Source organism: Lathamus discolor, chromosome 24 (genome assembly GCF_037157495.1).
Source record: "Lathamus discolor isolate bLatDis1 chromosome 24, bLatDis1.hap1, whole genome shotgun sequence".
In the NCBI taxonomy this organism is placed as follows: Eukaryota; Metazoa; Chordata; class Aves; order Psittaciformes; family Psittacidae; genus Lathamus; species Lathamus discolor.
The window spans coordinates 1078065-1098789 of record NC_088907.1 but is presented as its reverse complement, the minus strand read 5'-3'; the positions used below and the strand labels follow the sequence as shown (position 1 = coordinate 1098789).

General features: G+C 61.2%; 1 protein-coding gene across 3 annotated transcripts; it reads left to right on the top strand.

Annotated features, from left to right (window-relative positions):
- The first annotated feature begins 145 nt into the window (after positions 1 to 145).
- On the top strand, positions 146 to 20666 carry ZNF687 (zinc finger protein 687). Of its 3 annotated transcripts, none has more exons than XM_065660369.1 (9): positions 146 to 283; positions 10812 to 13078; positions 14942 to 15120; positions 15761 to 15937; positions 16586 to 16748; positions 17005 to 17301; positions 17648 to 17760; positions 18006 to 18147; positions 18608 to 20666. In XM_065660369.1, exons 2-9 carry the CDS (start codon positions 10832 to 10834, stop codon positions 19079 to 19081), a joined length of 3792 nt encoding a protein of 1263 aa, XP_065516441.1. In that variant the 5' UTR covers positions 146 to 283; positions 10812 to 10831; the 3' UTR covers positions 19082 to 20666. The 3 variants fall into 3 exon arrangements, with proteins under 3 accessions (XP_065516441.1, XP_065516443.1, XP_065516444.1); XM_065660371.1 differs by lacking the exon at positions 146 to 283 and adding an exon at positions 2535 to 2699; XM_065660372.1 differs by lacking the exon at positions 146 to 283 and adding an exon at positions 10405 to 10428.
- Positions 20667 to 20725: the final 59 nt, after the last annotated feature.

Genomic DNA, 20725 nt, shown 5'->3' with positions numbered 1-20725 from the left:
GGGCTCCAGCCGCGGAGTTCCCTCCCGCTCCTCCAACGGCGAGTGCGAGCAGCCGCGACGCCCCCCCGGGAGCGACAGCGGCGGCGTCCAATCGGGATGCGCGCTGCGGCGAGCGGCGGCCGGCTCCGCCAATGGCGTGGCGCGGCGAGGGGCGGGAGCGAGGCTGGCGAGCGGCCGGCGGCGGAGGGCGGGGGGCGCGGGCCAAGCAGGAAGTGGCTGAGGAGAAGCGGGCGCCGCGGAGGGGCCTGCGCCGGGTCCGGCCGCCCCCCGCCCGCAGCTGCAGGTACCGGCCCCGGGGGCGCCTCCGGGGCTCGCTTCGGCCGCGGGGGGGGAGCGGGGAGGGCGGCTCCGGGGAGCCCCGCTCGGGTGGGCCCGGTCCGCCATGGCGGGGGGTGACGGCCCCGCTGCCCTCCCCGGGCGGGGTCCCGGCCGGTCCCGTTCCCCTGCGGACCCCCCCCCCCCGTGGCTGTCGGGGGGAGCGGAGCAGCGGAGCCGTTCCCGTTGGGAGCACCGGAGGGGGGGGGGGCGGTCCCTGCGGCCGAGCGCATCCCTGCGCCCAGGCCGGGGGGGGTCGTGGTGGGGGCAGGATGAGGCCTCCGCAGCCTGGGGCCGTGCCGGTGCCCGGAGGCCCTGCGGGGCCTGGTCCCAGCTCCGGGCTTTGGGGCTGTTGTTGCTCTCCGCTGCGCTCCTTCCTCCCCGCTGCGCCGCGGGAGGCTGAGCGGGGGTCCCGGGGTGGGGGCTCGCAGGGGTCCCCCCCGTTGTTCTTCCCTTGCGAGCGCGGTTGTGCCGTGTTTCGGGGCCCCGGTACCCAGGGGGGGGCGGTTCCTGCTCCTCCGGTCTCTGAGGGGGGGATGTTGCGCTGTGGGTGAGCAGCTTTGTGCTGTGTTGGAGGCTCTCTGGGTCCTTTAGGGACCGCTGGCCCGAGGAGGGGTTTGAGAACGGGGCGCGCAGGTCGCTCACCGCACCCCGGCGTCCTGGGAAGAGCGGTGCGGTGGCTCCCAAGTGGTTTAGGGAGGAGGGGATCTCCCCATTGCCCTGGGTCTGCTGGAGGAGGAGAATACGGGAGGTGCGGAGAGGACCCTGGTGCAGCCTGGGTTGGTGTCAGGTCCTGGAGCTGCTCTCTGCCTCTTCAGCCGTGGCTGGGAGGGATCAGGAAGCTCTTTAGCAGGGCCTGGTGTGGTTCCAGGTAAAGGAGAAAGGCACCGGCCTGGACCGGGATTGGGTCCGCCCTGAATTCCTGCAGGGAAGCAACTGGGAATTAATAGGGAAAACTTCACGGTAGGTTCTGGCTGTCGCTTCCCGAGGGGTCCGATGAGGTCTGGGGGCTCTCCTGGGGAGGAGGAGGAGGAGGGCGAGGGCTGGGAGTGCACCCGCAGAGCCCCTGCTCCTTGCCCCTGTAAAGTTCCTTAATCCCTTGCTGCTGGGGTCTGCGTCTCATCGGGTACCGGGCAGCCCTCGCGGGCTGTGATTGCCTTCTGCAGTCAGCTCAATGCGAAGGGAGGGGGAAGGCTGCCAGCCTCCGTGCTCGGGTTTTGAGCTGTGTGTTCGGGATTGAGCCTTGTTTGTGCAGCAGCTGCCTCAAAGGATGTATTTTTAGTGCCCGAGGAGGAAAAAAACTGCGTCACCCACATGTGGCTGTGCTGGGATTAGCAGGGGAGGGAGGCCTGGCCGAGGTGCTTCCCAAAGCCTTGCCGAGCCCGAGTTTTCCCTGAGCAGGAGCAAGAGGATGGGTGAGCTGGTGTGAACCCTGTTCGGGCCAGGGGCCACCCGGTTCCCCATAGGCACCGCTGTGAAGCAGTGGGAGCTGCAGAAATGCAAGGCTCCAGCTGCTGGAGAGGTGGTGCCAGTGTGGAGGTGGCTCAGGGTCGTCTCCATAGCACCCGAAGCTCTCCTCATCCCGCAGGACTCGTGTTTGTCTCTGGTTTTCTGGGTTTATTCTCCTGGCTCCACTTAGTTTGTACCATCAAGGGCCTAAGCATGCATGTGGGTGCTCGGAACAGAGCACACGGCGAGCGAGCAGGCGCAGCCGTGGCACGGGGAGCTCTGTTCCCTCCCTTTGGCATCTCACTGGCAGATCCGTGCTTTATTCCTCTGGGATAAGCGAAGTGTCCCAGCTGAGGTCAGAAACTTGACACTGGAAAACCCGGTGTAATGCGGTAGCACAAAACACTGGGATGGGGAGAACTGGGAACTGCTCCTAACGATGTGGAAATGATCCTGGGTGAGGCTGGACACGCGGGGAGATCCTGGTCGTTCTGCCATGGAATGTGTGCCTAGGACACCGAGTCCTTGCCCATGTGTGGATCCTGGTCGTACTGATAGATCTGGGGACAACAAGCTCCCCACCTTGACCCTGAGGCTGCTCTGTGCTGATCATGGCTCCAGAAATGCTGCCAGTGCTGAAAACCTCCGTTTTTCAGGCCGGCCAAATTGTTGGGATTTCTGGATCTCGTCCACCACTTGTTTGTTTTGGTATCTCCAGAAGGGAGCAGATGGGAGAGACTTAATTCCATGGGATGCATAGGAATGAGCACGCTGTCCCTGCGCAGCAGCTGAGCTCGCGCCGGGCTCCGCGCTGGGGCTGGGGAAGAGCTGAGTTCCCTGCTCCGTTCCCTGCTGAAGCATCCTTCGTGCCTGGATTCGGTGCCATGCGTGAGGTGGCTGCTCGCATCCTGGCAGGGGGAAGCTGCTGCGTGGTGGTGAGAGACCGTCTCCTCCTTCCCTCCTTCACAGCTCTTTTCGGATGCCGCTCTTGGCTTTTAAGGATTCGGTTGCTGTCACAAAGCCCACTGAGAGATAAGAAATGAGCTGGAGCAGTTTCAGTGGGGGATGCTCACCAGCTCTGGGTCTGACACCAGCCCTGGCTGTTTATTGCACTGTAGATGTTATTCTTTCCTGCTTCTCTTTCCCCGTGATGCCTCAGAGGGAGGTACGGGCTGGTTTGATTCGTGTGAGCCAAGCAGCAGGGAGGAATCCCCACGAAGTCCCCTTAGTCAGACAGAGCGAGTGTGCAGAGCAGAGAGAGCACGTTTGTGCATTACTTCAGTGACAGCAATCACAAATCTGGCCTAAAAAACCTCTTTGCAGCCAGCATCTTCAGACTGCAGGTGGCCAGGAGGTGTTTCCTTCCCTGCACTAAGCCAGGCCCATCTCACCCGGCTCTGCGTGTGAGGAGCTCCAGCCTCTGCCCAGAGCATGTGGAGATGCTTGAAAGGAGCTAACCCCAAGGGATGCTGGCACCTATCCTACAGCAAGTAACTCAGCCTCCATACTCCTTGGAGCTGGAGGCAGTGGCAGACACAGCTGTGGGGTCGGTTGGGGGGTGTGAAATAGGAAGGAGGCAGCGTTTCAACAGGGGAGCCAGGGCTGCTGGGCACATGGATCCCTGTCCCTCAGCCTGTGTTGGCTGGGGGGGAACACAGGCGCCTTGTTCACAGTGGTTGGGCTGAGGCTCCTGAGCCCTTTTGCACAGATGCAGCTCAGATCAGTTATGTCTAGAAATAGATGCTGCCTGACCGAAACAACGCAAAGAAGCCCCCGTTGGTGCAGCCGCTGGCCTTGGCTGTTGGCCTGGGGTAGGATTTTGCTGCTCTTTGCTTCCCCTCCCATGGGTTTTATCCCAAGGTCTCTGTGTGGGCCGGGCCAGGACAAGCACAAGGGCGGCCTTGGCTCCAGGTCTGGGGCTCATTGTGTTCAGGATCATTTCACTGCGCAGGCAGAGTGTGTGCTTTGCCTCTCACAGCATCCCCAGCCCCCTGCCCGCTTGCTCTCCCTTAGGAAATGGAGCCAGGAAGGGGTTTCAGGTGATGTCCTGGGTGCTGGGGCTGCTCTGCAGCACTCAGCAGTGAGCATGGATGTGCTTATTCCCAAACAAGGCTGGGAAGGGTCTGCCCGTGCCCTTCGGGAAGGGGTCCCGCTGATGCTGCGCTCCTGGGGGGCACAGGCATTGCAGAACCGCAGGCTATGGCATGGCCGGGGCCCTGCAGAAAACCTCGGCCCCAGCCTGACCTGCGGCTTGCTCAGCTCTGCGGCTCCAGGGCAAGGCCGGGGGCTCGCGGGGAGGAAGCCACAGCGGGGAGGAAGGAGGCCCCTGCCTGGACCCGGCGCTGGGCTGGAAGTGTGACCTGTTTAGATGGTAATGCAGAGGGACGGCTGAGGGCAGCACAATGGAGCACAAAACATGCGCATAATGGCTGGAGGTTTAATCCCCTGCCGCCGCCTGGAGCAGGGAAAACAATGCTGAGGGTTTCAAATGGCCCATCCAGGCCCTGGCGAGGCTGTTATTTGTCAGCCCAGTACCCCCAGAGAGCCCTTTCCTGTGATGGAAGAGAAGTAAAAGAGAAAGGGAGAAGGAAGGACAGAGAGAGCCCTTTCCAAGGCATGGCAGCAGCAGGGCCCAGGCCCCACCTGGGGCCATGCAGTGGAGTTTTCCTGGTCAGTTTTGGGGAGTTTGCCTCCCCCAGAAGCAGTGGGAAATGAATCATTAAACTCTCGGAGCACCTTAACGTGACCGTTCTCTCCCCATCTGCCAGGGAGCCGATGGCCAGGCTGGGTGGGAGCGCTGAGCATCCACCGTGCCACCTCCTCACGTGCTGCGGGGAACCCCACTGAAACCACCCAGGAAACCATCCTGATCCAAGAGGGACAGAGCAACTTAGCCCTGAGCTCGGGGAAGGTGGAGGAGCAGGCTGTGAGGAGAGTGTCTCTGAGCAGAGCCAGCGCGAGGGAGTGTTTTATTCCAGCTGGAGCTGGATTTGTGTGGCTGGAGGTACTGGAGAGCTCAGAAGTGAGCAGCCAGCACGTGGGCTGTGGGCATTGGCTGTCCAAGCAGAGCCTGTGCCCTGCTGCTTCCCTCAGAACCAATACTGCTGGGCCATTCTTTCCCATCTCCATAACAGCTGCTGGGGATGTGTATCCAGGCACGCTGGGATACACGCCACCCCTTTTGTCCCCTTGGCCTTGAGATGGGCCATGCCAGGAGGCACGGCCATGAGCTGCTCTGTACAGACCGGCCTTGCTGAGGCAGGTAATCAGCTCATCGCCCACAGCAGCTCTTATTGTGGGTATCCAAACGTGTCCACATCCAATAAATGACAGGCAAAAAATAGCCTGAAGCGCTGGAGCAGCCTCTGCCAGCATCACGTCATTGTTGTCTCTCCTCTTTCCCTTAAATCCTGCAGCCACGGCAGCGTTGGGCTCCAGGCTTTGTGGCTGGAAGTGCACAGGGGTGCTGGGAAAGCCACTTTGGGTGTCCCAAAGCACCCCCTTACCCCCCCAGTGTGCGCAGTCCCTGGCTCAAGGACGTGGCTGTGCCTTGAAAGCAGATGAACCCTTCCCTGCAGCACGGGGGGAGAGGAGCCTCAGAGGGGAGGCTGCCACACGCTGAGCACCAGGGTGTTGCTTGGGGCAGACTTTGTCCCCGGAGGTGCCCAGGGCCTGGATGTTGGCCCAGCTGCGTTTTGCACTTTGCTGTGCTCAAGCCCCCAGCTTCGGTTCCCCTTGGAGCGTGTGCTAAAAATGTTCCCTGTGGGGCGATGCTGCCCTTGTTTGGGCTGGAGCAGGAGGTGCGAGCTCTCTTGGAAAGCCTGGAGCAAGCGTCCCTGCCCTAAATCACCAGAGCTGGGAGAAAACACTGCTGCTGGCTAGCAATAACCCTGGGAAACAGCTGGAGGAGGCAGGAAATGAGGCTGAAGTCTGCTCCTGAGCAAGGAATGGGTTTGCACCTCTCCCGATCCCACTGATGCAGGTGACATGGATGGGCCTGGAGCACCCGCTCCTGCTCTGCTGCTCGCACTCTTGGGTGCCTTCGGTTGCCTCTGGGTTTCTGAGCTGGGGATGAGCGGTCTTTAGACCTCCTGTGGGTCTCTGTTGTGTGGGCTCTGAGCCCAGTGCCTCGCAGAGGGGTTTTCCTTAGGTCTGAGTGGACATCGGGCTGCAGGCAGCAGCTTCCCTGCTGGAAAAAGGGAGCCTGAGCTCCCAGAGCCAGGAAGCTCAGGGCTGCAGTGGGTATTTCCCTGGGAGCAGGAGGAGCCTGGGGGATTTGGCATGGAGACGATGGCTTATGAAACTCCCCAGACGCTGCCTTGCTTTGTCCTGAGCTTATCCCCTCCGTGCCTGATTCTAACCAAGCTGTTGAAGCTTCAGTGGCCCTCCTAAGGTGCAGTCAGTGCAGGCCTCTGGATGCTTCTGGTTTGACCTTTCCTTCTTTGTGAGACCTTGAAGAACCCTAAAACTGAAGACTCTGCACCTTTTGCCTTAGTCCATGGGCTGGAATGGTGGTCTGCACTCCCCCATCAGATGATACTTCCTCTCCTTAACCTCTCTCCTGCGTGGTTATCGATGCATTACAAAGGTCCACAGCGTCCTTGGGGCGAAGGAGTGGTGAAGCAGAGGTTTTCTTGCTCCCTTTTCCCCTGACAGGGCTCAGGGGACCTCAGAGGCTGCAGCTTCAGCAAACACGAACCCTTCTCTGCGCCAGAGCTCCCTGAAAGGGCTGGGAAGAGCCTCTCCGGGAATAGCGAGGCCTTTGCTTGGGTTTCGAGCAGAGGGGAGGATGCAAACGCTGCAGTCCCGTGTCACGCACCCTCTCCTGCCCGTGTCCAGAGGGTCTGGGTGCCGGTGCTGGCATCGGGTGTCCAGCCTCAGGCTGTGCCCTGCGGGTCGCATCCCTGCCTGCAGAGCTGCCGCAGCACCGCTGTGCCCGCAGCCGCTGTGGGAGCACCGGGGTGGCTGTGGGGTTCCTGCGTTAGTTCCTCTCTCGATCCCTGCTCCAAGCCTCCCCTCCCAGCGCCGCGGTCCCTGCTGAGCCCTGACCCCGTGCTGTCGTGCTGGGAGCTGGTTCTTGTTTAACCAGCCTGCCTTTCTATCATTTCCCCCCTCTCCTACACGTGAAACCCGAGACCATTCCCTGTCCCTTCCCCCTCTTTTTTCCCCCTCTTTTCCTCCCTCTCCCCTCCATCCAGAAGCTCCTTCCCATCAGGTCAGGACCGGGCCCAGGTCCCTGGCACTGGGACAAGCTGCCTCCCCGGGACGGCGCTTGCAAACCCTGCTGATAAAGGCTCCCCAGATAAGCAGATTCTCAAGAGATGAGGAGGCAGAAGAGAGGAATCGCATGTTCTGGCAGGGGTTCGGTGCTGCGGTTTGGAATGGGCTGTGTGGGTTTGGACTACAGGAGGGAGCAAGTGGATGGGAGTGCGAGCAGGGCCGTGTCACTGGGGCGAGGGGAAGGGGACTTTGTGCATCGCTTTAGCTGTAGCCGCTGCATGGGAAGGGTGGAAGAGCGGGGGACAAGTGCAGGGATGGGCACGATCAGTGGCTGCCGCTGCGGAAACCCCATCCTGGCTGTGGACATGGCGGTGCTGGGGCCTGGCATGGGCTCTGCTGCCCACGATGCTTGTTGCCTGCTTGCTTCGTCCCAGAAAGCAGGAGGTAATACTTCCTCCCTGATGAGGAGGAGAAGAGGGGTTGTGGGGGATCTGATTCCGTGTCCGTGGATCCTCAGATTTTAATTTTGGATCCATGGACATGGAATTAAATGAAGATTTTTAATGTGCAAGAGGTGTTCTTAATGCTAACCTGCGTTCCCATCCTGACCTCGTCCAGAGCTGGGTTCGGTCTCTTCCATCTTTTGTATTAGCAAAACTAACCCTGATTAGGTGACAGATCGAGTCCTGATGCGATGGGAGAGGGTCCTGGGCTGGGTGCGGGGCATTCACATCACCCCGTGCCTCCGTTTCCTCCCAGGGACCAGGGGCTAAACCCCAGCTTTGTCCAAAGCGTGAGCTGGTACCAGCTCCCGGATCTCACTCAAGAGGGAAATGCTGTTGGAGATGGAGAGAAGTCCTCTTGCGGGTTCAGCATTCGATTGACAGCAGCGCATCCTGTGTCTTCCGAGCCAGCAATCCTGTGCAGTTCCCCAGTAGCTTGCTGTCAGATTAATAATATCTCTTAAAATCCTGAAATCTCTGGAATCGTGGGTGCTTTTTGGCCTTCCCTCAGTCTGGATGCTAAAATGTCACTGTTCTGTGCCCTTGGAACATGGCTTTCACGAGCTCTGCCTGGCTGCTGGCAGGAAATGCTCCTTTTTGGAGCATCCCTGCGTGTGGTGCAGCAAGACGCTGGAATTAACCCATCCAAACAAACCCCACGCGTTCTGAAGTGGTTTTCTCCTGCAAAGCCACTGCTGCTTGTCCCGACTTAGGCAAAACTCGTCCCAGCTGCGTTTCTGCTCCCAAAACGAGGGGAAGCTGTGCGTTCATCTCACACAATCTCTTGCCCATGGTATCCAGGCAGCAGCTCCGCAGCCTCTGTGCTCTGCTCCCATTGCACATCCGTAGGCAAGTCCCCGGCCCCTGGAGAGAGGGGAAGGGCACAGATGAGCACTGTGAGAGTGGGGCTACCGGGGGCTTTTCCTTCCTCCTCTCCACCTGCCATGGAGCATTCGGAGAGCCAGAGGAGGCCCTGACATGGAGAAAAGCTGTGCCAGGTGCTACGAGCTTGTTGCTGGGGGAATCGGCCCCGTCCTCCCCCCTGCAGGGCCTGCACCAGGGAGCAGATTGTGACCCGGTGCTGCTTCGGCTCGTCGCAAGCAGTTGTTCCCTCCGGGGCTGCCTCTGCACAAAAGGAGCTTTTTAACAGGGGATCAGCTCCAGAACCGCTCCGGGAGGAGACGAGAGGCCGGGGGAGCTGCTCCTCATCGCCCCCCCTTCTGCAGGTACCCCTGGCAGGGCCTTGTTTGCGCCCAGGGCTCTTCGGTGCTGAGGGCGGCCGCTGGCTCGAGTCCTGCGCGCAGCGCTGGGACAGGCTTTGTCACCGCGTTCCCTCGGTGCCTCCGGAGCTAATCCGGGCCGTCACGTGGAGCTGGAGCGGGGCCGATCCTGCTGGCTGCGGGCACAGCGGGCAGGGCACGGCCACAGGACCCCTGCACGCATGAGTGCGGGAGGTGAAACCCCAACCCACCCAAAGCCACCCAAAGCCACCGTCGCTGTGCTGCAGAGCCAGGCTTTGGGAGGTGGCTCTGGTGCAGCGCTGCGGGCGGGCGGCACGGCCCTGCCAGCCTCAGGAAGGGAAACAGGAAAAGCACCTTTTAAATATAGCAACTGCTTGCAATGGGCCTTGTGTCCGTCCCCGCGTTTGGCCTCTTCTGCCCGAGCGGAGCGGTCCCCTCCTGGCCCCAGTGGCTGCTCCCACTGAGGACCCAGGCCTGGCCAGTGGAATCTCTGCTTCCTCCCGCTTGTTTCTCCAAAGCTGGTGGGGTTTTATTGCCTTTGTGGTGCTGGGGAGGGCAGCAGCCCCAGCCCTGCCTCTTCTCCTGCTCTTCTGAAGGGCAGAAACCTGAACCCGGGGGGGCTCAGAGCTCGGCCTTTGCTTGTGTCCCGGTGCTTTGGTTTGATGTCAAGTCCCGCCTGCCTTCGCAGGTGAGAGCTGCTTGCCCCATCTTGCCTTTTCCGTGCCATCTTCCTCTTCGGCTTCAGTGGCGGCTCCGGCCCCGGGGCTGCCCGCAGGGTGCGGTGCTGGGCAGACCCTTGGGCAGGAGCGATGTGGGTACAGAGTCACCCCCGTGCATTTCCAATGTCAGGGTCGCTGTGGGGCAGCTCTGCTCAGTGCCCCACAGACCCCACGCTGCACCCAGGGAGATCCCCTTGGGGTGACCTACGGCGAGGGTTAAAACTAAAGCTAGACCAAGCCTCCTTCCTGAGCCGGCGAAAAGCAGCAGGGTCTGTACAGCCCTTGGGCACGTAAGGGGCTTTGCAGGGTACAAAATGAGCCCAAACCACCTGCGAGAGCAGTGCCGAGGCTGGCTCCGAACTGTTTGGCCTCCACGCTGCTTTGTCACCAGGTACTTGTGTTGCAGGTGTGCAAGGATGGAGCCTTGGGTGCCGCGGTTTGGTGGGAGGTGTCCCTGCCCATGGCAGGGGGTTGGAGCTGGATGATTTTAAGGTCCTTTCCAACCCAAACCATTCCATGATTCCTAAGCCTGGTTGTGGCTGTGCAGGGTACAGGCAGGCTTCCTATGCACGGAGAACGGGTCTGCTCCCCTGGACAGCCGTGTCCAGCTGCCCCCAGGGCCTCCCCTGTCCTCCTGCCTCCTTTCCCTGGTTATCCTTGCAAAGCAGAGTCTTTCTGCTGTCTAAGCCACATGCCCTGCCCGCAGCTTAATCCTGGGATTTCTTACCCAGCCTGCAGCAACAGGAGGAACATTATTCCCTTTGTCTGTGCCGCAGCCATGTTCTCAAACCTGTTGCTATGTCTCTCAGCCTCCCCTCTTCCTCCATCCTTTGCTCCGCAGCCCACGTGTTTGAGGGCTCTTATCTGAGTCTCCTTGTTACTGTCTGGACCTTTCCTTGCGAGCGGGGGTGGCCTTGGAATGGCCTTGCTGCTGCTGCTGCTGCTGCTGCTGCGGCGGAGAAGGACGGTTCCTGCGTCATGGTGGGTGCCTGGCTGTAAGGAAGAGTTTGCTCTGTGCAGCTCTCCTGAGCTCTCTCCCGCTGGCGCTTTGCTGCAGGCTGCTCCTGCTGTGCCGCACTGCTCCTTGCCGGGCTGCATGCCGTGGTCCTGGACGTCTCTTGCAGGGTGCTTGGGATCCTTGGAACTTTCTGCCATCCTGGCGGGGAATCAAAGCATTGCACAGAAGCAAAGTGAGAAAGGCCAAGAAGCGATGAATTTGCCTGAGGGGCTCGAGGCTGGGTTCGGGGGGAAGGCAGCAAAGGGGTTTTGTGCTTAGCGTGGGGCTCGAGAGCAGCAAGTTCCCATCCGTGCCTCTGCTGGCTTCGGGTCACGGTGCTAACGCTCCTCTCCTTGTCCTGTTGCAGACTCTGCTCTATTCCTCACCATGGGTGACATGAAAACTCCGGATTTCGATGACCTGCTGGCAGCTTTTGATATCCCTGACATTGACACCAACGAGGCCATCCATTCTGGCCATGAGGAAGCTGATGCTCACATCAAGCAAGTCCCTGGAGAGCCGGGACCCCCTGACCACGTCCTGCCCCACACAGACATCACCGCTGTCAGCGTGATCGTGAAGAACACGGTCTGCCCCGAGCAGCTCGATGCCCTGGACGGGCGCAGCAAAGACGGGCACGTCATCGGCTCCCGCTTGCTGCAGAATGGCTTTGGGGCCACCGAGATGCCCAGGTCCCCCACCTCCAGGTCTGTGGAAGCTGTAGCCTCCTCCAACGGGGAGTGTTGGGTGAAGGAAAAAGGCCCCAAGCCCCTGGATATCTTCTCCCATTTTAGCCCCGATCCCAACGAAGACAACGCTGCCAACCTGATCGACAGACCCCGGGAGTGCAAGGCGAAAGAGAAATCCCTTGCTGTGCCCTCCCTCTCCCCATCTCCCACCCTGTCCCTGGACTGCAAAGAGCCTATGGGAGAGGGCACGGAGAACCTGCCCCCGGCTTTCCCGCAGTCCTTTGAAACCGGCCAGGCCGGGGGTGCCAGCGGGTCCCCTGCTGCCATCTCCTGCATCAAGAAGGAGGAGTCTGACTCGGAGGAGGTGGGCCGCGAAGCCAGCCCAAAGGGTTTGGCTGCAGCCTTGGGGGACAGCCCCTTGGAGCACCTGAAATCAGTCACCGTGCGCTACTCCACGGATGATTCTCCCATCACGTCCTGGCCTGGATCTGACCCAAACCTGGACAGCAGCACCAGCAACCTTGCTGAAGTGAAGCACTCGCCCGCCAGCCCCCGGGAGCCGTTCTTCAAGCCTTCCTCGCCGGTGGTGCAAAGCCCCAGGCTCCCCCCGTCTCCAAAGCACCTGGACAGCATTGCCCTCAAGGAAGAGCACGAAGGTCTGGACAAGTCCATGGGAAGTCCACAGAGCATGTCCAGTGCTGAGGAAGAGGAGGAGGAAGAAGACAACAACAATGATTCCCCCTCCTCCAACTCCTCCCGGCCCCTGAAGGTGCGGATTAAAACCATCAAAACATCTTGTGGCAGCATCACCCGCACTGTGACCAGGGTCTCCTCAGATTCCGAGCCCGGCTCCACCAAGGGGCCACCTGAGCACAGCTCACAAGAGACCTCTCTGGAGGGTGCCAGCTTCTCAGCGTCGGCAGACAAAGAGGAAGGGATCGTGCTGGAGGTGTCCAAGGACAAAATGGAGCTCTCCAGCCCCTTGAAAAGCACGGAGGGGCCCAAAATCGTCAGTGTTCAGCTTGGCAACGGCACCAAGCTCAAAGGGACCGTCCTGCCTGTCTCCACCATCCAGAACGCCAGCAGCGCCATGCTGATCGCTGCCAGCGTGGCTCAGCAGAAATCCATGGTGCTGCCAGCAAAGACGGGTAAGGCTGTGGCCAAGAACATCATCAACCTGGTGCCGCAGACCCTGCCCAAAGCCGACACCAGGACCAACGTCAGCACCGTGACGCAGACCAGCACCATCACCACCACGGCCAACCAGAAAGTCAACGGCACCACAGTGGTGATGGTGCAGCCGCAGAAGCCTTCCCCTACCATTGCAGGCACGGTCATTTCCAGGAGCCAGTCCAGCCTCGTGGAAGCCTTTAACAAGATCCTCAACAGCAAAAACCTCTTGCCAACGTACAAACCCAACCTGAACCCTCCGGCCGACGCCAGCCTCGCGCTGCCTCCCTTCGGGTACCGCTGCCTGGAGTGCGGGGACGCCTTCGCCCTGGAGAAGAGCTTGGCTCGGCACTACGACCGGCGCAGCATGCGCATCGAGGTCACCTGCAACCACTGCACCAAGCGCCTCGTCTTCTTCAACAAGTGCAGTTTGCTGCTGCACGCCCGCGAGCACAAGGACAAGGGCCTGGTGATGCAGTGCTCCCATCTGGTTATGAGGCCCATCGCTTTGGATCAAATGATCGGGCAGCCGGACATCACCCCTCTGGTCTCAGTGACCTCATTCCCTGCTAGCAAAGTGACTGGTGTGGCTCAGGATGCCTTGGCCACCTCCAACGGGGCTCAGGACCTCCCCATCCTGCCTCTGAGCAACAGCTCAGAGCAAACCAACTACAGCTGCTTCAGGTGCCTGGAGTGCAAAGAGCAATGCAAAGACAAAGCCGGGCTGGCCGCGCATTTCCAGCAGGCAGTGACCACGGGGACAAGCAGCAGCACGGTACGTAGGTGGAAGAGCGGTGAGACCCACAGCAACCCATCCCCGGGGATGTGGGGCAGAAGTGCAGGACTCCAGATGCGATGCAGGCAGCCCCTGCCTGTGCACGCCTGATTCCTCTCCATGTAAAACTCATGCAGGAAGGAAAACCCGTGAGCACGTGCCCAGGAGGCACTGGGTGGAGGGAAGGGAGGCTGACAATAAAGCTGCCCTGTGGCTACAGGAGCTGGGGTGCGCAGGGAGGGATGAGCAGCACCCTGAGTGCTGGTGTCCTGCGGTCTGGCCCCCAGTGCAGGACAGAGCCGTCCCCACAGAGCCATGTTAGAGCAGCGGGTGCTGCTTCCTCTTTCGATGGCTTGAAGCACAAATGGAGGCTGCAGAAAGCAGGAAGGGGTGTGCTGGGGTTTTTTCCCCCCTAGTTCAGAGTGAACCTTGAGATCCTGGGTGCTTCCTGCTGCTGCCAGCACATCCTGGTTTGTTGGGGCAGGCAGCATCCAGCAAATACACGGGATTAATACTGCCAAGGGGTGACCTTTAAAAGGCAAGGAGGGAAAACAGGTCCAGAGAGGAGCCCCGTCCTCCCTGTGTCTTCACCTCTCCCTTTGTCCAGAGAGGCTCAGCCCCCTTGGCTTGCTTTGCACAGAAGGAATTTGCTCCTGGTTCCCTGGTAACCCTGTTCAGGTTGCTGCTGTAGCCATGGCTCCGTTCAAATGCTGTTCAAGGGCCCTGCTCCAGGGGAGGGCTGCTTTCTGTTTGAAGGTCATCAGGAGCCCTGAGATTCACGTGCTTATGTGATTGTCCCAAGGATCTTTCCTTTAACAGGGGAGGATTTCTTCCTCCCATTCCCTTTCCTAGCCTTAGAGTGGATGGAGCATTCGGGGGAGCACTTGAGCTTGGAAAGTCAATGTGAAGCTGCTGACAAGGCAAAACCTGTTCCCAGCCTTCCCTGAGCCAGAGCAGCTTTGTCCCCGTACCCAGCAGATGGATTCCTCCCTGCACCACCACCGACTAAAACCAGCGTTCATTTCCTTTTCCAACAAACCAAAAGGCCCAGAGGCTTCCTCAGCACGGGGAGGGATGGGGTGGCTGAAGCCATAAATCTCCATAATCCTCACCTGCCACCTTTCATTCCCTCTCCTCTCCTGATGTCCCCCCCGTTCCTGCTCCGTCTCCCAGCCTGTCTGTACCTGCTGTTACCTGGCTGGGTTCTTGTTCCCTCTTGTTGCTTTGCTGCCACATTCACCTTTGGGTCTCTCTTGGCCCTGCTCTGGCCTTGTACCAGCCGCGAGGGGAGCCCAAGGCGAGCCTGCCGTGCGTGGCTGGGGCTGCTCCTCCTTCCTCGGCCCACCTCTGCGCTGGTCACCGCGTCTCAGGGCAGCTCCTATTGGAAGCTCATTTCCTCAAGGCCTTGCCAGCTTCTCCCGTTGACATCCCCGGGGCTGTATCCTGGTGCAGGCTTCAGAGCAGTTTCAGGCTGGTTTTGGCAGCTGGTTTGAATGCAGCCCAGCTCCCTCCGGTGAAACTCCCTTGCGGATTCCCTGCCTAACCCTTGGCGCATGCTGTATCTGGGACCCATCTGTGATGAAAAGGGTTGTGAAACACCCTCAGCAAGTACCCAGCGAGCAAAGTATCTCCTAAAACGCAGGAGCAAAGCATTAGGAATACTGTTAGGAATAGCAGGAATAGCAGGAAAGCAAAGTATCTCCTAAAATGTGCCCTGCAGAGTCCCAGCACCTCTCACCCGCGGCAGCGCACGGCTTGGGGCTGCTTTGGGTGTTGCAGGTTGTTACCCCCACCACCCGCAGGGAAGCCCCTTTGGTACCCATGGGTTTGTGACCCTCTGGATGCTCTTCCCCCCCTCCCCAGGTTTGCACCACGTGTCCCATGATCATGTCCAACCGCTGCAGCTTCAACGCCCATCAGCGCATCCACAAGAACCGCCCGCCCCACGTCTGCCCCGAGTGCGGGGGGAACTTCCTGCTGGCCAACTTCGAGGCGCACCTCAAGGACGCCTGCCTGCACTTCTCCCGCAGAGTGGGCTACAGGTAGGGCCGCGGCCATGGGAGCAGCCCCGGGGCTCCAGGGGTTTCCATGTTGCGGACGGGGAGCATCCGCTTCCCTTTTCCGCACTGGTGCTGGGTGCAAGGCTGAGCGTGCCCAGGGAGGTTGGGAGTGCTCCATCCCTGGCGGTGCTCAAGGCCAGGTTGGACAGAGCCTTGGGTGCCGTGGTTCAGTGTGAGGTGTCCCTGCCCATGGCAGGGAGGTTGGAACTGGATGATCCCAAGCTCCTTTCCAACCCAAACCATTCCATGGTTCTATGATTCTGAACCTTTTCCTTTACCCCTTCTCTATCTCTCACCCCTTTAACACAGGGGGAACCTCCCTCTTCTTGGGAGCTCCTGGCCGCTGTTTCACCTCATGGCTGGCAGCATCACATCCCCACAGTCTCTCCCTGCCCCTTGTGATGAGCTGCCTGAGCCCTGGGTCCACCAGCACTGGTTGCTCCTAACTGGAATTTTCCCAGAGCCCAGAACTGGTTTGGATCCTGCCGTCCTTTGGGGCAGGGCCTCATCCTGAGTCCTAGGCTTGGACAGGGAGCAGGCGCGGGCCCTGGGGCTCCCGTGTCTCTTTGCTCTTGGCCCTTGGTGTGTGCCCAGCTCTCAGCGCGGCTCCTCCTCTCTGCAGGTGCCCCAGCTGCGCCGTGGTCTTCGGTGGGGTCAACTCCATCAAGTCCCACATCCAGACCTCCCACTGCGAGGTGTTCCACAAGTGCCCCATCTGCCCCATGGCGTTCAAGTCAGCCCCCAGCGCCCACGCGCACGTCTACACGCAGCACCCTGGCTTCGGCAACCAGCAATCCAAGTGAGTGTTCCCAAGTTCCCCTTAGGGTGCTGAGGCACTGGAATGGGTTGCCCAGGGAGGGTGTGAGTGCTCCATCCCTGGCAGTGTTCAAGGCCAGGTTGGATGAAGCCTTGGGTGGGATGGTTTAGTGTGAGGTGTCCCTGCCCATGGCAGGGGGGTTGGAACTGGATGATCTTGAGGTCCTTTCCAACCCGAACTATTCTATGATTCTATGATTCTATAAGTGAGCTCCTCACAAGCCATAGGATGAGGGGAGGGTTAGGTTGGGTATTAGGACAAATGCCTTCAGCAAAAGGGCTGTCAAGCACTGGAACGGGGCTCCCAGGGAAGCGCCTGAGTCCCGCTCCCTGGAAGCATTTAAAGGATGGGTGGATGTGGCACTTAGAGACATGGTTTTAGCGGCATTGCTGGGTTCATGGTTGGATTCCATGTTTTCTAACCTGAAGGATTCTATGGTTACAAGAAGTGGGAGCATCGTGGGTGGATGGGTGGGACATTGGGGAAGAGCTCAGCACCAGGATGAGGGAGCTGCATCTGTCTCCCTTTCACTTTCCCACCCCTTGGTGTGGGTCAGGCTGCTCCCGGCGCTGCTTTCAACCCTCTTGCTGCGAGCCTGGGCTGTGCCAGCAGTGCTTTTTCCCCCAACAGAATGATCTACAAGTGTGCGATGTGCGACACGGTTTTCACCCACAAGCCCCTGCTCTCCTCCCACTTCGACCAGCATCTCCTTAACCAGCGGGTCAGCGTCTTCAAGTGCCCGGACTGCCCGCTGCTCTTCGCCCAGAAGCGCACCATGCTGGAGCACCTTAAGGTAATGCACAGCCCCCTGGTGCTGTTACATGGAGCTCTCCTTCTCCAGGGGCGGCTGGGGCTGGGTTAGCACTCCCAGCACATCAGTGATGCAGCAGGGCCCTGACATCGGGTTCCTTTGTCCCCCCCAAGCCTGAGATGAGCCCGTCTGTGCAGGCTGGGGCCTGGCTGTGGGCTCGTGCTCCTTCTCAGCCCACTGCAGTGCTGGGGGGAGGAAATCCCAGCCCCAAACGGCTGCCGAGCCCTTTGCTTTCCAGAACACTCACCAGCCGCAGAAGCCCAAGGAAGACGTGGCAAAGAAGGCGGCCATCCTGCTGACGCCGAAGCAGGAGCCTCTTGAAACCCCCGTGTCCAAGATCTCGGAGTCGTCGTCGTCCTCCACGGAGGAGGACGAGCCCCCCAGCTCCCCGGAGCTGCGCAAGACCAAGCGGAGCCGCTTCCAGCGCAAGACGGTCAACAAGTCCAAAGGCAGCGGGTGGACGTGCGGCGTCTGCCACTCCTGGTTCCCGGAGCGCGATGAGTACGTCTCCCACATGAAGAAGGACCACGGCAAGGTGAGGAGACAGCCTGGGCTCTGCTCCCGGCTTTGCTGAGCCCTTGGGCATGTGGGCAGGGGATGCTGATAGCGCAGAGCGGCGCGGCAGGGCCCCAGGGCTCCGTGCTGGGCTGGGAGCCTGTTCGGTCACAGTCTGCCCGTTCCCCCAGTCCGCGCTCAGTCAGGGCTGAGGTTTGGGGAGCAGCTGAAGGCAAAACCCAGGTACTTGTTACCCAGATGTGCAGCGCTGGGGCGGGCAAGGAACAGGAACGGGAGGCAGCACCAAGCTCCCACATCCGGCTGCTCCAGTGGGAGCGCTGCTGCGGGCCCCGCGCTGGACCCGCCTGCCTCTTTGTTTCTTGCAGTCGGTGAAGAAGTTCCCGTGCCACCTCTGCGAGCGCTCGTTCTGCTCCGCTCCCAGCCTCCGGAGACACGTGCGAGTGAACCACGAAGGGATCAAGCGCGTCTACCCCTGCCGGTACCCGCGCGGCCCGAGAGGAGGGGGCTGGTTTAAGAGGGGTGGATTTGGTGCTCCCCGCTCAAGCTGGGCTGGGGGAGCATAAAGCTACGGGTGAATGAAGCCTGATGGGGGTTGAGTGAGCGCCTGGCTTAGTGCTGGGGGTCCGGATGCCAGAGCCAGGCCTTGGCGGCTGCCTGGGGCTTGGCTCCTCGCTGCAGAGCATCGCTTCATCGCTTCATCGCCTCCTTGCTCTGGCCCTGCAGGTACTGCACAGAGGGCAAAAGGACCTTCAGCAGCCGGCTCATCCTGGAGAAGCACATCCAGGTGCGACACGGGATCAAGGTGACCGACCAGGCAAAGAGCCAGGAGGTTGTTATCGCCCGGATCGGGACCGGCACCATGCAGGTACGAGGTCCCTGTGCTCTCGTGGGGTCCTTGCAGAGGGCTGGGGCCTTGTGAAGGTTTTGGGCAGGGGGGAGGCATCTCTGAGCCCTGGTCCTGGTTTGCGCCTCCCTCCGCGTGTCCGGCGGTGCCTGGGGCTGGCAGCTCCCTCCCGCAGCGGGGCCCAGCGCCTGTCTGGGCCCAGCGGAGCTCCTGCCTGTCCCTGCCAGCGCGGCAGGGGCTGAGCTCGCCCGGCCCAGCCACCCGCAGGCACGGCCCGGCTGCCTCGGAGCTCGCTCAGCAGCTGCCCCAGGCTGCTGGGGGAGCCCCTCGGTAACGGGCAGGGGCACCGCTCCTGTGGGGGCCGGGACCCCTTTGGCCTTTACCCAAGCAAATACCCATCGGAAGTCCCCGGGCAGGTCGGGTTGGGGCAGGAGCCGCTCGAATCGGGCCCCGTTAAAGCTTCCGTGACCCCTTCCCACAGGCGTCCGGTCGGAAGCGGAAGCTGTCCTCGGATGAAGGCGATTCCTGCAGCGAGGAGCCCGACAGCACCACCCCTCCCTCCAAAACCTCCAAGGGCGACCGCAAGGCCCCGTTGCGGTGCCGCAAGTGCGGGTACCTGGCCAGCAGCTCCGCCGACTTCCAGGAGCACATCCCCCAGCACCGGACTGACGAGAGCTCCCAGCAGTGCCGCGAGTGCGGGCTCTGCTTCACCTCCCAGGTCTCCCTCAACCGCCACCGCTTCATCACCCACAAGAAGAAGAAGGGAGCGGGCGAGCTGGAGGAGCCGGGGCCCCGGAGCCCGCTGGAAGGAGGAGCCCCGCACGCGGGCGATGGGAAGCTCTCGTGCAAGGTGTGCGGCCGCTGCTTCGACAGCCAGCTCAACCTCAAGACCCATTTCCGCACCCACGGCATGGCCTTCATCCGGGCCAGGCAGAACGCGAGCCCGGAGAACTAGGGCCCAGGCAGCGGCAAGGAGACGTGTACATAAGGAGCCCAGGGCGCTGTGGGGCCGGGGCCTGCCTGGGCTCTCCCTCCCTGCTCCGGGGCAGCGTTTCAGCGTGGGGCTGGATGGAAGAGCCGCGAAGAGAAGAGCTTGGCTTGCACAACGGGGCCCGGCTCGGCTGCGCCCCCCCGGGCTGTGGGCAGGAGCCAGGGGAAGGCAGGGATTTACCGGGCAGGAGATGGGCGGCAGAGCCTGGGTGCGCGGCACCTTCCTTCCACGGGGCTGGGGAGGGACAAGGCCGCCTCCAGCCCTGTTTGCACACCTGGGCGCTGTGCTCGACGCTGTGGGGCTCTCTTCAGCCCTCCCGCCTGGGTTGTGCCGCCACGGAAGCGGAGCCTGGTTCAGGTCCACGCAGGACGCGGGGACCAGGCCTCTCCATCGCAGGACAGAGGCGGCTGCGCCGCGAGCGTGGCACGGCCAAATCCACCTTTCCTTTCGGTTCCGTTTGGGTTTTGGTTGCTCGGGGTCGGTTTCTTTTCTCTTTCCCTTCTGAATGTTGCTTATTCCCCACTTTGCTGGAGCCGGGCAGTGGGGAGCAGCCGCCTCCGGCCCCTCCTTGGCTCCGTTCACCTGCCACGAGCGCGAGGTTCCTCTTCACCATCCCTTGCACTGACTGCAGCCGCTCATCGCTTCGTGCCGCACGACAGCCCCGGCCTGCACCGCCCCTGCGGCACCACGAAACCAGAAGCCAAGAGAAGGGGGCTGTGGGCAGGATGAGCCCCACGGCAGCGCCATCCCCCAGCACCAGCGCCGGAGCTCCCCACGCCGTGAGCAGGATCGGTGCCGGCCGCTGCGCAGGGAACGGCGCTGCCAAACCCCATCTCAGACTGAGACAGCGGGGCCTGGGGGGGGGCTTCTGCAGGGGTGCTCCTGCACCCCCCCCCCGCAGCCTCACCCCCTCCTTTGCACTGGGAACAGTGGCACCGGGGATGGGGGGGCCCATCCCACATGGGGCTTCCCCCCCCCAATAGAAACTACTGGCAAAGACCCTTCCTCCGTGTTCTCTTCGTGCAGCGCCTGTGCTTGGGGTGTTCGTGTGAGTAATGGGTTCAGTCCCTTCCCTTCGGGCCCCTCTCCTTGTGCGTGCCCCCCCTGAGCTGTAGCACACTAAACCCCCCCCCCCCCGGTGTGATTTGGGGTTTGCGTTGGTTTCAGTCCCTGGGGGGAGGGAACACGGTTGGGGGGGGGGGGTCTTGCTTTTTCTTTCTTTTCCTCTATGTTTGATGCGCAGGGGGTGCCCCCCCCCCCCCCCAGGTTCAGGTTGATTCAGTTCATGGCACATGGGGGTGGGGGGGAGGAAATAACCCTAAAATCAGCTCCCACAGCCCCCGGGCCAGGTCCCGCCCCCCCGTGTGTGTCCCCCCCCCAAATGTTTCGTGTGGGGCTGTGGCCATGTAAATGCTGTGTAATAATAGAGAAGACCCTAAAGTTTCTATGAGTTTTAGAGGCAGGAAATGAAACAAATCGCTTTGTAACCCTGGTTTTTCAAGCACTTCAGTGCCTTTGGAGCGACTTCTGTTTTGGGGGGGGGGCGGGAGGGGGGGGGCTCGGGGTGGGGCTGTACACTTCTTTGTAGGGCTGTGATTCCGCTACATT